The sequence below is a fragment of the Mus pahari genome, chromosome 16 (genome assembly GCF_900095145.1).
Source record: "Mus pahari chromosome 16, PAHARI_EIJ_v1.1, whole genome shotgun sequence".
In the NCBI taxonomy this organism is placed as follows: Eukaryota; Metazoa; Chordata; class Mammalia; order Rodentia; family Muridae; genus Mus; species Mus pahari.
Genome location: NC_034605.1, coordinates 63,543,013 through 63,558,224, shown reverse-complemented (window position 1 = coordinate 63,558,224; position 15,212 = coordinate 63,543,013). Strand labels below are relative to the sequence as shown.

Genomic DNA, 15,212 nt, shown 5'->3' with positions numbered 1-15,212 from the left:
AGGGATCATACATGTACACTCTCTCTTAGGCTGACTCTTTGTATTTGTTTTACATTCTTTGGTGAATATCCACAGTTCAGGCCTCACCAGTGAACTCCATTGCACGTTAGAGTTCACCTTCGAGTTCAATACAGGGCCCATCAGAGCTGGCTTGCAGGTGCTCTGACCTGAGAACAAGTGACCAACCTTAGTGTCTCTCTGAATCCATGACTCACCTAATTTGGATCTTTCGTATCCATAGAATCAGTTTTTCACAAATGCACTGCCTGATTTTCAGACACTGTAGGGTAAGTCTTGGCAATTTGGACTTTAAATTCACCACCTTCGGAGTGCTGATGCTAGGGACTCATTTCCCTTGAGTGCCGTTTTCTCAGAATGCTGTAAAACTGCCACAACCAACCCACCCCAATTCTCCCACTGTTAGAGGCAAATATTTGAGTCTATATGTCAGTCACTCTAGTTTCCAATAATAATAATAATAATAATAATAATAATAATAATAATAATTCTTAGGTCTCAATGATGACCCTCACAAAGACATGTAGATAATTACAAGAAGACAGAACATTTATTGAGTAAGCAATTACCAAATTCTTGTAAGTGCATTAGAAGGGAGACTAGAAGTATTCAGTCATGCCTCTCCTGCTAACTTTCCTAGATTAATCTCTAGAATTCCTACCTATACTCTTATGTTACTCCTATTCTCCTGCCTCATCACTTCTAAGGACAAACTATAGGCTGTGGGATGTGCTTCACATTCAAACCACAATGGTGAGTAATACCAGTACATTTGCTACAGTTCCTTTCTGGAATAGAATGTTATCAAGCACTGCCCTCCTTTACACAGAATACATGTTTCTGGCAAAGAATACAGAACTGAATTATATGCACACCTGTTCTTGCTAACTCCCCAAAGCTGTATACAGGTCAGTCAACACTGCCTTCCTCATGGTGCCAGTTGCATGCCAGAAAAGTATTGAACAAATACATCTCCAAAACCTGAAATTATTTCCTCAATCTTGGCACAATACCTTGCACTTTTGGCTGGCCTGTATCTATTATCCAGCCCTCTGTCCTATCCCAGGGTTTTTAATAAACTATCCTTACTTTTATGGCCTAAAGGGTGAGTGTATCCACCACCCACAAATCCCTTTCTTGGTCTCCTAAATGGATGACTCCTGTCTTCTATTTCAGTGTCTCCCTTCTCATTCAATGACCCACCTGTGCCACCTTGACACACACACTTATATCCAAGTCCAACATATAATACTCATGCTTTTAGTCTTTAATACTCTGGTTTTGTTTTCTGAACACAATAAACTTCTATGAGTTTCCTAAAACTGTCATGATGTAATTTTTTTTAAGTCTGGACAAAAATCTATTGAGTAAATGTGTGGCATTTTCTTTATTCATTCACCATCTGGGGACTAGATTGCTCCCATGTCTTAGATGTTGTGAACAGTGCAGCACTATAAACAGACATAAGAATGTATCAAATACGTTGACACAGCATCTTGTGACTTCCTAAAGTTGTCGTTTTGTTTCTTGAGAAACCTGCACACTGAATTCCCAGTGGCTGCAGGCTACAGTCCCAGTAGCAGTGAACACTGACTCTTTCCTCAGACTTGCCACATGTCCTGCCCTTTGATTCCCTGACAATAACCACAGTGACTCTGGTAGGAGACTCAAAGGAGTTTGAATTTCCTAAGGACACTGAACATTTTTAACTATTTACATACCTTCTCAGATAACTCTTCAGTTCATTGGCCATATTTAAAGATTATATTTTTATTAAAATTATAGTATAACACTTCTCTCTTTCCTTTTCCTTCCTCCAAATTTCCAATACACCCCCCTGCTCTTTGTAATTTATCATCATTTTCATTATTTGTTGTTATATACAACAGTCTATGTGTATTCATAAATATATACATACAACTTGCTCAACCTGCATAATATTACTTATATGTTTGTTTTCAAGGCCCACCATTTCTAATGAAATAACCAGTTGATATGATCTTCCTTTGAAGAGACTGTTTTTCCTCCTCTGCACATTCATTTGTTGCTGTAATACTTTGTGTGGGATTGAATCTTCAGTGTCTTTTCTGCATTTACTTGGCCATGTCTACTACTGTCATGCCTTTTGGGTCATGTTTGGGCGGCCATATTAGTAAAATTTTATGGATATAACATTTGACATTTTAGGAGACAGTCTCAAAAAAAATCCGTTTCTCTGCTTCTTACTTTCTTCCGTCCCCCTGTTCTGCAATGATCTCTGGTCCTTAAGAGCAAGTATTGTTTTAGTGGTGTACCAGCCGGGATTAGGATTCAAAACTCTGCACATCCATTACAGTTTCCTGTAATACTCCCTGTCTTTTGCAAGAAAAAGTTCCCTTGAAGAGGGGTAAAGAAATACACTTATAGGACTGTTTAGATCTGTTGGTATAGGATAATTATTAAAACGTAGTTAGTAATTATGCTGGCTTAGTAAACTATGATTGCAGATTCTCCCCCTATCCATTGCTTCACCAGCCTTGGGTAGTTGACTAAGTATCCAGTACAAGGCATGGTTTCCTTCTTCTTGAGTGGATCTTAGACTCAATTAGGGAGCAGCTGGGAATCCCCAGTATAGGTGTTCTACTAATGCACCCTCAGGATTATCTTGCCATGATACCATACTATAGGTTATCACAGCAGGTAAGCCTGCTTGTAGTTTGCCTCATTTGTAAGCTTGTATGTTCCCTTCTGGTGCCAAGAAAGCTAGTGCTCAGAGAAGTGGCACTATGGTCAGTTTCAAGTTAGGGGACTTGGAGCCCTTTGTCTGAAGTACATGGTGACTTCATAATATTTGACTTTAAGAAATTGAAATATTGAGTTTTTCAAGTAAATAGATGGAACTAGAAAAGATCATAATGACTGAGGCAACTCAGAACCAGAAATATAGATGTTGTGTTTTCTCTCTCATCAAAGGGAGAAGCTGTATTTAAATGACCTAGAGTAACTGTAGAGATCAGGAAAAGATAAAGATACCATTGTTGGTTAGGGTTTGGGATGAAATAGAAAGAGATCAATATCTTCGTGCCAGTATCTGAAGAGGAAAATAGAAAAGCAGAGGGGACAAATTAGGGAGAGAGACAGAGATAGAAAAGGAGGAGGAAGGATAAGTAAAAGAAAGACATCTTAAAAAGTCAAAAGATGGTTTATCACCAATCAGACTCATTGCACATATATATATATATATATATATATATATATATATATATATATATATATATATATATATAGTTTAAGTAGAAATTTACCATCTGGACTGACAGTGTTCCCTCCAAGAGCCAAGATAATCTAACAAAAATCCAAAACACCAGATTGAGGAGTCTTTGTTGACTTCTTGGTCAGGATTTTTCAAGAAACTCCCAAGAGATTATAAGCTGTTGCTCTTGCTTTGGCTGCCTCCAGGAAATGGAAAGTAGCCAATATTTTGAGCAGCTGACTATCTCAAGTCTTACCTCTTGAAGTTGTATTGTGGAGTACTACTATTCTGTCTTAGAATTGCTAGCAAAGAAATTTTCCCATTCTGTATGTTCTATCTTCAGTCTGTTGATTGTTATCTTGACTGTACAGATGTTCATTAATGTTTTGCCATCAACTGTGGCCTTTTCTGCAGTGATATCCTGTGTTATCATCCCTTTCAGTTAGTCCAGGTCTGCTTGATCTTGAGGTGTTCTTCCTGTATTGTTGTGTAGTAGTTTAAAGTCTTGTCTCTTACACTAAGGTATTTGCTCTTGTTGAACTATCACTTGATTGTGTGTTCAGCGTGAGATCTACAGAACTTGTTTCCATCATTTACATGTAGATATCCTACTTTCCTAGTACCATTTGTTGAAGAGGTTGTCATGTTTATTATACATGCTTTTAATAGCATTATTAAACATTAGAGGACTTGGGTTCTGTGTGACTATTTCTGAGTCTTGAATTCCATTCCTTAAGTTCATAGGTTATTTGGTATGATATGCTGATGTTGTCATTGTGGCCCTATAATACAATGTGATATCAGTGAATGTAATACTTTAACCATTATTCAGTCCAGGAAATTTTTGGACTAATTATTTTGTGCTTCCCCATAAAATTTACAATTGAGATTCGAAGGTTTTAGAAGATTGTCACTAAAATGTTAGGAAGAACGTTATTAAACTTCTTCCTTCCTTCTTCTTGAGTTTCATGTGTTTTGCAAATTGTATCTTTGGTATTCTAAGTTTCTGGGCACTAATTACTTATCAGTGAGTGCATATCATGTGTGTTCTTTTGTGATTGGGTTACCTCACTCAAGATGATATCCTCCAAAACCATCCATTTGCCTAAGAATTTCATAAATTCATTTTTTTCAATTAGCAATAATCGTGCCTCAGATAAACCTGATTGGCTATGATACTGCCACTGCGCAAAGCTATAAATTCATTTTTTAATAGCTGAGTTAGTACTCCATTGTGTAAATGTACCACATTTTCAGTATCCATTCCTCTGTTGAGAGACATCTGGGTTCTTTCCAGCTTCTGGCTATTATAAATAAGGCTGCTATGAACATAGTAGAGCATGTGTCCTTATTACAAGTTGGAACATCTTCTAGGTATATGCCCAGGAGAGGTATTGCTGGATTTTACAGTAGTACTATATCCATTTCTCTGAGGAACCACCAGAATGATTTCCAGAGTGGCTGTACCAGCTTGCAATCCACCAACAGTGGAGGAGTGTTCCTCTTTCTCCACATCCTCACCAGCATCTGCTGTCACCTGAGTATTTGATCTTAGCCATTCTGACTGGTGTGAGGTAGAATCTCAGGGTGTTTTGATTTGCATTTCCCTGATGATTGAGGATGTTGAATATGTTTTCATGTGCTTCTAAGCCTTTTGGTATTCCTCAGTCAAGAATTCTTTGTTTAGCTCTGTACCCCATTTTTTTATAGGGCTATATGCTTTTCTAGAGTCCAACTTATTGAGTTTATTATATATATTGGATATTAGTCTCCTATCTGATTTAGGATTGGTAAAGATATTTTCCCAATCTGTTGTTGGCCTTTTTGTCTTATTGACAGTGTCCTTTGCCTCATAGAAGCTTTGCAAATTTATGAGGTCCCATTTGTCTATTCTTGATCTTACAGCACAAGCCATTGCTGAACAGAAGTTTGTGAATATTTGCTCTGTGCCCGTATCATTGAGGCTCTTCCTCACTTTCTCCTCTATAAGTTTCAGTATCTCTGGTTTTATATGGAGGTCCTTGATCCACTTAGACTTGAGCTTTGTACAAGGAGATAAGAATGGATCAATTCGCATTCTTCTACATGATAACTGTCAGGTGAGCCAGCACAATTTGTTGAAAATACTGTCTTTTTTCCACTGGATAGTTTTAGCTCCCTTGTCAAAGATCAAGTGACCATAGGTATGGGGGGTTCATTTCTGGGTCTTCAATTCTATTCCATTGGTCTACCTGTCTTTTGCTGTACAAGTACCATGCAGTTTTTATCACAATTGCTCAGTAGTACAGCTTGAGGTCAGAAATGGTGATTCCACCAGAGGTTCTTTTATTGTTGAGAACAGTTTTTGCTATCCTAGGTTTTTTTGTTATTCCACATGAATGTGCAAATTGCCTTTTTAAATCGGTGAAGAATTGAGTTGAAATTTTGATGGGGATGGCATTGAATAGGTAGATTGCTTTCAGCAAGATAGCCATTTTTAATATATTAATCCTTCTATCCCATGAGCATCAGAGATCTTTCCATCTTCTGAGATCTTCTTAGATTTCTTTTTTCAGACACTTGAAGTTCCTATCATACAGATCTTTGACTTGGTTATTTAGAGTCACACCAAGGCATTTTATATTATTTGTGACTATTGTGAAGGGTGTTGTTTCCCTAATTTCTTTCTCAGCCTGTTTACACTTTGTGTAGAGAATGATTTGTTTGAGTTAATATTATATCCAGCTACTTCACTTGAAGTTGTTTAGGAGTTCTCTGGTGGAATTTTTAGGGTCATGTATGTATGCTATCATCTACAAATAGTGATATTGTTACTTCTTCCTTTTCAATTTGTATCCCTTTGATCTCCTTTTGTTGTCTTATTGCTCTGGCTAGGACTTCAAGTACTATATTGAACAGGTAGGGAGAGAGTGGGCAGCATTGTCAAGTCCCTGATTTTAGTGGGATTGCTTCAAGTTTCTCTCCATTTAGTTTGATGTTGGCTAATGGTTTTCTGTATATTGCTTTTATTATGTTTATGTATGGGCCTTGAATTCCTGATCTTTACAAGACTTTTATCATGAAGGGATGTTGGATTTTATCAAATGATTTCTCAGCATCTAATGAAATGATCATGTGGTGTTTTTTTCTTAAGTTGTTTATATAGTGGATTACATTGATGGGTATCCATATGTTGAACCATCCCTGTATTCCTGGGATGAAGCCTACTTCATCATGATGGATGATTGTTTTGATGTGCTCTTGGATTTGGTCTGTGAGAATTTTATTGAGTACCTTTTTAAAAAAGACAAGGAGGGGCACTTCATATTCATCAAAGGTAAAATAAACCAAGATGAACTTTCAATTCTGAATATCTATGTTCCAAATGCAAGGGCATCCACATTCATTAAAGAAACTTTAATAAAGCTCAAAGCACACATTGCACCTCACACTATAATAGTGGGAGACTTAACACCCCACTCTCATCAATGGACAGATTCTGGAAACAGAAACTAATCAGAGACACAGTGAAACTAACAGAAGTTATGAAACAAATGGATTTAACAGGTATCTATATAACACTTTATCCAAAAAAAAAAAAAAGAAAGAAAGACAGAAAAAAGAAAAGAAAAAAAAGGATATACCTTCTTCTCAGTACCACATGGTACCTTCTCCAAAATTGACCATTTAATTGGTCATAAAACAGGCCTCAACAGATTCAAAAATATTGAAATAATCCCATGCATTCAATCAGATCACCATAGACTAAGGCTGATGTTCAATAACAACATAAATAATAGAAAGCCAAAATACATGTGGAAGCTGAACAGCACTCTACTCAATATTAACTTGGTCAAGAAAGAAATAAAGAAAGAAATTAAAGACTTTTTAGAGTTTAATGAAAATGAAGCCTGGATGTTTGGGGTTAGAAACATTTTGCTTTTTGTGTTTTCTTTGACTGTTGTGTCAATGTTTTCTCTGGTATCTTCTCCACCTGAGATTGTCTTGTCTCTTGTATTCTGTTGGTGATGTTTGCATCTATGACTTCTCTTTTTTTCAAGATTTTTATGACTCCTGATCTCTTTCCTAGATTTTCTAACTCCAAGGTTGTCTCCTTTTGTGATTTCTTTCTTGTTTCTATTTCGATTTTTAGGTCCTGGATGGTTTTGTTCATTTCCATCACCTGTTTGATTGTGTTTTCCTGTAATTATTTAAGAACTTTTTGTGTTTCGTCTTTAAGAGCTTTTACCTGTTTATCTGTGTTTTCCTGTATTTCTTTAAGGGAGTTATTTATGTCCTTCTTAAAGTCCACTATCATCATCATGAGAAGTGATTTTACATCTGAATCTTGCTTTCCTGGTGTGATGGTATATCCAGGACTTGCTAGGGTGGGAGAATTGGGTTTTGATGATGCTAAGTAACCTTGCTTTCTGTTGCTTATGCTCTTGTACCCACCTTCTGGTTACATCTCATGCTACCTGCCCTGGCTATATCTGACTGGAGCCTGTCTTTCCTGTGATCCTTGTTGTGTCAGAACTCCTCAGAGTCCAGCTGTCTCTGTGATCCTGTGCTTCTGGGGTCCTGAGATTCTGGGATCCTGAACCCCTGGTGTATCAGAGCCCCTGAGAGTCAAGCTGCCTCTGGACACTGAGATCCTGATGTGGCCAAGCTCCTGTGATCCTGTGATCCTATGATCCTGGGTAAATTAGAGCCCCTCAGAGTGGAGCTTCCTCTGGATGTTATGGGACTGGCTATGTAGTTCATAACCAAGGTCTGCTCAGGGCACCAGCCCAGACTAGAAGGAACCTATGTCACTGGTAAAGGCAGAGTGCCTGTGTCCCTGGATCCCACTGGTCTGACTTACTTTAAGACCAGCTGTATATTCATTATAGAATGAATTTACAACTTGAGCTGATTATGGCTTTTAAAACACTGGGAGTGGACCTTGTGACTCTGGTAAGGTTCAGAAGCTTTCTGACCTTGTAAATATCTCTGACTCCCCAAGTTGTGGAGGAAGTTCCAGGAATACAGTGCCTTAGGTTACCACCTAGGATGCTGTGGGATTTTTGGATGGTGTGGCTACATAGGGTCACTCATTCTCTGGCAAAAAGCCTTTCATCCAAGCTTAAGCAATCAAACCAAATAAACTCAATAGTTTGATATTCTTAGCTAGTTATAAACATTTCTTTGACCTGTTGCTGGTGCTCCATCAATACCATAGGCTTTTGTCCTCCTGTCCATAGAAAAAGCACAGAGCATTGGTCCTGCTGGCTTCTGAAATACAAGTTGAGCTTTAGCGTCTTCACAGTCAACCTTCCATCTAACAAGATCATTTGCTTTCCAAACACAATTCTAGGATCATGAGGGATCATAGGTAGACCATAACTCTTGAAGTTATTGGAACTGAGGATTCAGAATCATTCAGAACATGGCCTTTTTTTATTAAAGTGCCTACTTCTCTAGTGAAAGAGAAGCAAAAGAAAGCGTACTGAACTTCTGTTTAAGAGAAATTAGGTCATAATTTCTTATTAAAATATATTTATGGATTGAATAATTACTTATTTAAAATATCTAGGTAAACTATATTCAAGAGTAGGCTATAGCTACAGAAGTCATTTGTATGAAGTCCTACAGTAAGAGGAGAGGGTGCATGATGTCACATGTAGTTGGATATGCAAATATTATTGCAGGGAGTACACTGTGTCTCAGTAGATTGAAAATTGTTAAGAAGGAAATGATGTCTAGACAGACCTAGAGCAATCTTGCTGTTGACCATGTGAGGGGATATAACCTAGGGCAAAGGTGGAGAAAGAGACTCTTGATCACGTAGGGAAGATCATGTAGGTAAGGACAAAGGTTTATGCTATACTGACTTAATAGAACTGTTGGAAGAACAGAATTATACAAAGGATTGCACAGACAGGCTTCAAACTAGATTTAGAGACCTTAACTAAAATGATATAAGTATAATTTAACAGATTTTGTATAAATAAGTATCCCAATGACTTACAACAACCATAGTGTATTTCTCTATCTTAAGCATCCATCACTGGTTTTTTTTCTTGTGTTACAAATTCTTTGAGTCAAATTAAGACTTTGTGCATATTTGGTAGCATAGAGGAGATGGTCATTGGATCTTCTTTCTCCATTTACATGGACAGCAAGCAAATGTTCCTGAAATAGCATACAGAAAAAAATTGGTGTTAAATGTTTATGAAATATTATACAGAAAATTGTGAAACATTTGAATTGGTGAAACATCATGACCAAGGCAACTTATGGAAGAAAGGGTTACCTTGGCAGATGATCCCAATGGATTAGAGTTCATAATAAGGGGATTATCATGGCAGAAGGTGACAGACTTGACAGTTGGAGCAGTCACTGAGAGCAATCAGAGAGAGAACACTAGAAATGAGTACATGCTCAAAGCCCACATTTAATCATTTAATGATATCTTTTCTTTAGATAGATAGATAGATAGATAGATAGATAGAGATGATATAGATAGATATAGATATAGATGATATAGATATAGATAGATAAAGATATAGATAGATAAAGATATAGACATAGATTTCTGTGTGTGTGTGTATGTGTATCTTAAATTTAGGGGAGGGCATGTGTGTGGAGGTCAGAGGACAGCACACAGGAGCCAGTGGTTTTCTTTTACCATTGAGTCACTTAACTTCAGGCCACCAGGCTTTGTGGAAGATGCCTTTATCTTGCAAGGTTTATCTTGCAGGCCCACTGCTTATATGTTTTAGTGGGCTTCTAAGAGGCTAGTGCCACTGAGCTCTTGATCTACAATACTTAAAATGGGAACTTTTATACAATTCATGTGTCACAGAATGAAAGTGACAAATCACACACTGTTTCTGGGTGGTGCTCAAATTAGTCTCAATCAGAAGAATCTATAAATTATGATATGTATGAAATATGTAAATTATGATTAAGTTTTGAATGAATAGTAAAAATATTCATTGAAAACATTGTGGAAGTGGTAAGGTAGTTGTTTTTCTGGAAAATAATTTCTATAATGAATGTGTGAGATACAGATTATAGGTATATATAAAGATAAATATCTATATAGATAGATAGCTATATAGATATACAGATGCATAGCTATGTAGATAGATAGATAGATACATACATGCATACATACATACACACATGATAGATAGGTACCTATACAGATATTTATATATAGATTACATAGATAGATAGATAGATAGATAGATAGATAGATAGATAGATAGATAGATAGATAGATGATAGAGATGTAGAGATATAGAGACATAGAGACATAGAGACATAGATATAGACAGAGACCTAGAAATAGACATAGATGTAAACATACATACAGATAGAAATACATATATAGATATATAAATGTATGTATGTGTGTAGGTATATGTGTAGGTGTATGTGTTTATGCGACTGATAAAAATACAATGTTTGCAATATTTCTGAGCCTTTTTAAATAGAAAATAGATTCTTCTCTCATACAATACACCCACAATGACCCTTCTCCTCACTCCTCCCAGCTTCTCTCCACCATTCCTTAGCCCCAGATCCACTTCTCCATTTCCCTTCAGAAAAGATCAAGCCTCCAAGAGATGACAGCCAGACAGGAAAAAACACAGCCCAGTAAGACAAGCCAAAAGCCTCCATATTGAGGCTAGACAAGGCAACCTAAGAGGAGAAATAGACCCAAAGCAGGCAAAGGAGTCAGAGACACACTTGCTTCGACTGTTAAGAGTTTTATAAGAACACCAAGCTGACCACCATAACTTATTAACACAGAAGGCTCCATGCATGCTTGCTGCTTCAGTCTCTGTGAGCCTGCATTAGCCCTACTTACTTGATTCAATGGGCCATGTTCCCCTGGTTGCAAATTGTGGATTGTACTATTTAGAGTTTATGGTTATGTACAAGTGTTTTCTTCTAACCTGAAACACTCTTACATTCTCCTTAATTTACATTTTAGCATTGAAGTTTAAGAGGTGTCCTAACAGCCCGGCAGTGGTGGCGCACACCTTTAATCCCAGCACTTGGGAAGCGAAGGCAGATGGATTTCTGAGTTCGAGGCCAGTCTCATCTACAGAGTGAGTTCCAGGACAGACAGACAGGGCTACACAGAGAAACTTTGTCTCTAAAACCAAAAGAAGAAGAAGAAGAAGAAGAAGAAGAAGAAGAAGAAGAAGAAGAAGAAGAAGAAGAAGAAGAAGAAGAAGATGTCCTAACTTAAACCTCAAGATGAACATGGGATTTCCATAAGGCAAACCCAGAAAGAGCAACTGAAGAAATTTCCATTTTCTCATTTCCCTTTATGCATTTATCAGCAAAGTCTTTTAGTAAATGATTCATATATCACAAATCTGTCACTAAAGGCATGAAAGGATAAAGTATTTCTGAGCGAGGAGACTGGAAGGAAGCATTAGCAATGGAAGCATCTTAGGAGACCTTCATCTAAGCCTTTCATCCCTGGTCCTTCATCTAAGCCTTTCATCCCTGGTCCTTCATCTAAGCCTTTCATCCCTGGTCCCACTCAAGGATTTTCCCTTGACTATCTATTCTTTGCTTCAAGAGAGGCTTACCCTAACTATTGTCTTTTTTATTAGCACTATTATCATTATTATTAGCATTATTATTATTGTTGTTGTTGTTATTATTATTATTATTATTATTATTATTTAATCCTCTTTTATACTCCAGTCTTCATTCCCCTCCTGATCTGCTCCGGGACCACTCCCCATTCCCTACCTCTTCCCCTCATCTCCAAGAGGATGTCCTCATCACCCCACCCTCACCCAACCAGATCCCCCAACTCCCTAGGGCCTCAAGTCTCTTCAGGGATAGGTGCATCTTCTCTCACTGCGGCCAGATCAGGTAGTCCTGTGTTATGTATGTGCCAGAGGCCTCATATCAGCTGGTGTATGCTGTCTGTTTGGTAGCTCAGTATCTGAGAGATCTCAGGAGTCCAGCTCAGTTGAGACTGCTGGTCTTCTCATGGGGTCACTCAGCTATTTCCACCTTTTCTAAACAACTTTTATTTAACTTCGTTTTACATTTATGTGTGCTTTACCTGTTTCATTTATGTGTCTAGTTCTCAAAGAGGCAAAACAATAGGACACTGTATTCCCTGAAACTTTAGTTAAAGACAGTTGGGGGCTCCAAGAGAGTCCTGGGATTTAAATTCAGGTCTTCTACAAGATCAGCAAGTGCTGTTAACTGCAAAACTACTTCTCTAGCACCTCCCCTATGTATTTTTGTGAGACCCACCTGGATCAACTCAGATCCTGGGGAAGTATCATGAGGTCTGTACTTCAAGAGACATTAGACTTGAGTATGCTGACTCATACCGCTCCAGGGTGTTCTTTCCTCCAAGTCAAAATAATTGTTAGACTGAAAAGCTACATAAAGACACCTAGGACCACTTCTTCTTCAGAAGCCCACAAAGCACAATATCGGGGTACTAAATGAGCCAAGGACCTCAAAGCTCATTTCCAACCTTCCTCTAAAACTGACTCATGCAAATCTCCCCATAGTCCAATGCAACAATCCACACTTCATCCTTCAATTTCGTTAATGCCTGGAGTCCTAGAGCCTGGAGCCAAATGGTGTCATCAGCACAACCAATCATAAAAACATTAGGACTTATGGGTGGTGCTTAGTAGCCAGAAATTAGGGATTTAAAGACTGAAGGGTGTGCAGCTCAGCTAGATTCTGGAACTCCAGGAACCTCTGAAGAGCTGAATCACTGGAGTGCACAGCACAGCCTTGGACGTCACAGGTAAGGCCTTGACTCTGCCAGAGCAGATGGGCAACTTGAGGAGTGCCCTGGAGAAACTCCCTGGAGAATGAGGCACAAGAGAAAATCTGACAATCACGAGCCTTGGTGTAGAGAAGCAAAAAGGATGAATGGAAGATCCAAAGAATAACGAGGCCCCTCAGGCATGCAAATTTGTGCTAGTTCCCTTTGAGTGCAAGTCTGACCCTGGTCACAGGGAGCTCCAGTTGGAGCCCTGAACAATGGCAGCCACACCCAGTACTTCCCACTTAGGATCACTTTTTCCCATACCAATAGAATTTGAGTCCTCTGTGCAGAAGGAGTACCAGGCAGCCTGCTCCTGACTTGGTGTCTTCTGGGGGACTAAAACAGAAGACCTAGAAAATCTTGAGCTGAGAATCCTGGGAGTGGTCTACTTTATACCTGACTGCATGACCTTGTGAAACTCTTTTTCTCTGTGGCCGTGAGTGGGGACTCAGGAGCCACAGTGAGANTGGAGGGCCAGAGGGATCAGCCATNGCTGTCACTCCTGCATTCTCCAGGGAGGACAGAGTAGACTGTCATCACTCAAGAGGGGAGAGTCCAAGAATTGGTAGCTCCTGCTGTGTAATAGGGAGGAAGATGATGTTCAATGTCCCTCACCTTTTGAAGTCTCATTAGTCTTTATAAATCCTAGACCAGATCTGCCTTAAGTCCTCTGTTACAGCAATAGCTTTTGGAATCTTGATGTACATGAACATCTGTCTGAAAACTGAAGCTCACACGACTTAGCTATTTCCATCCCTAGAACCATGAACAGCTCAATATATTTTCTGAAAGTAAACTACATCCTTAGACTTTTCCACATCGTTTAGATAAATACTTGGAGTAGTTCAAAGAGTCCTTATCTACCATGGGTGCCTTGATTTCTCAGTTAAAAAAATAGTAGCTTTGAAATATTTAGACAGAGATTTATCCTTTTTCCTCTAGGTACTTGAGACATGACTCCTACAGTCTTCCTAGTCATCCTGTGCCTGGGAGTGGCCTCAGCTGCTATAGTCCCTGATGCGTGGTTGGTTGCTGAATTGCAGGAGCAGAAAGTAACATATGAGGAAACTGACAGGCTGGTTGGTCACATGGGAACTGTCCAAAGGGATCTCACAGAGAATAGTCCTTGCTATTAGCAGTATATAGGCATAAAAGAGGTCTTAGGGGACAACCATGACCAAGAAGTTGATTAAAGTTGTATACTATGAACACAAGGAGGCCAACATTTATGAAATGAAGAGAGCATAGAAAGGCTAGCTATAGTGTACAGAGATCCCTCTCTATGGCTCCTCTTCACCTCTCACAGCAAATATATTTGGTTGACTTGAGGGTAGAGTTAATATGAAGGAAATGCTGTCACATATGCTCATTTCTAGGATAAAGAAGGACTCAAAAAAGCAATGTGGAATGAGTTTATCATGAAAGTGCACAGTAGCAAAAATGACCAGGAGAAGGATGGCATCGACATAGAAACGAGAACCTTCTTTGGTCAGCTGGTCAGTGTGATTTGGGCAGCTTAACTCTCTTCGGATCTTTACAGTTAGTCTGTTGGTTTTCAACATTTTATTTGCTTTTCCCATGAAGAGTGGTGAAGAACTCATGAAAATAATGACTAACATTTTCCACCCAATGTTGGAAGAGGAGAAACCACGGCCAGTTGGTGATGTCCCTGAATTTGAGGATTACGCAGAGAGTGGCGATGGGTTTCTTGTACCAAATCAGGTATGACAGTGTTGCATTCCCACATGGAAGCCAAGAAGGAACTGAAGTCCTCATTTATATCAGCTGTGAGACAACATGCAGTCCACTGCCTAAGTGTTCTGCTCCATGAATTGTGGCTGAAGTTGATATGGGGTTTTAGGTGACTACCTTTCCTTCTTGATCATGGTACATGTACTGCTTGCTGAGCTTTACACATGGCTAGTGCCCNTGAANGGCAGACATTCCAGGAGGTACTATGATAAAGCCACTGGGCTACATTTTTTTTCTAATTGATGCAACATGTGCTTTCCTTCCAGCTACAGTAACATGGAGAGCAGTATGAAGTTAGGCAACGAGTGAAACAGCCACTGTGCCATTGTCTAAGAGATGCCTGTCCCAACATGTGAACTGCCTGATGGTGAAAAAGAAGATGTGAACTGGGGCAAGGGCAAGCAAAAACAGCAG

General features: G+C 38.8%; 1 protein-coding gene and 1 pseudogene across 1 annotated transcript; one reads left to right on the top strand and one right to left on the bottom strand.

The window, feature by feature from the left end:
• Nucleotides 1–4,285: 4,285 nt before the first annotated feature.
• Nucleotides 4,286–4,446, bottom strand: LOC115065644 (annotated as a pseudogene).
• Nucleotides 4,447–13,999: 9,553 nt separating this feature from the next.
• LOC110333704 (trophoblast-specific protein alpha-like) lies at nt 14,000–15,073 on the top strand. Its single transcript, XM_021215385.1, has 4 exons — nt 14,000–14,098; nt 14,423–14,542; nt 14,631–14,768; nt 15,065–15,073. The coding sequence occupies exons 1-4, from the start codon at nt 14,000–14,002 to the stop codon at nt 15,071–15,073; spliced, it is 366 nt and encodes a 121-aa protein (XP_021071044.1).
• The last annotated feature ends 139 nt before the right edge of the window (nt 15,074–15,212 follow it).

Bases quoted from the DNA above. Each gene is read 5' to 3' on its own strand.
- LOC110333704 (XM_021215385.1), top strand. From the start codon at position 14,000: ATGACTCCTACAGTCTTCCTAGTCATCCTGTGCCTGGGAGTGGCCTCA. The intron at 14,099-14,422 runs GTAACATATGAG...GCTCATTTCTAG, and splicing joins CTGAATTGCAGGAGCAGAAA to GATAAAGAAGGACTCAAAAA. The intron at 14,543-14,630 runs GTCAGTGTGATT...TTTCCCATGAAG, and splicing joins GAACCTTCTTTGGTCAGCTG to AGTGGTGAAGAACTCATGAA.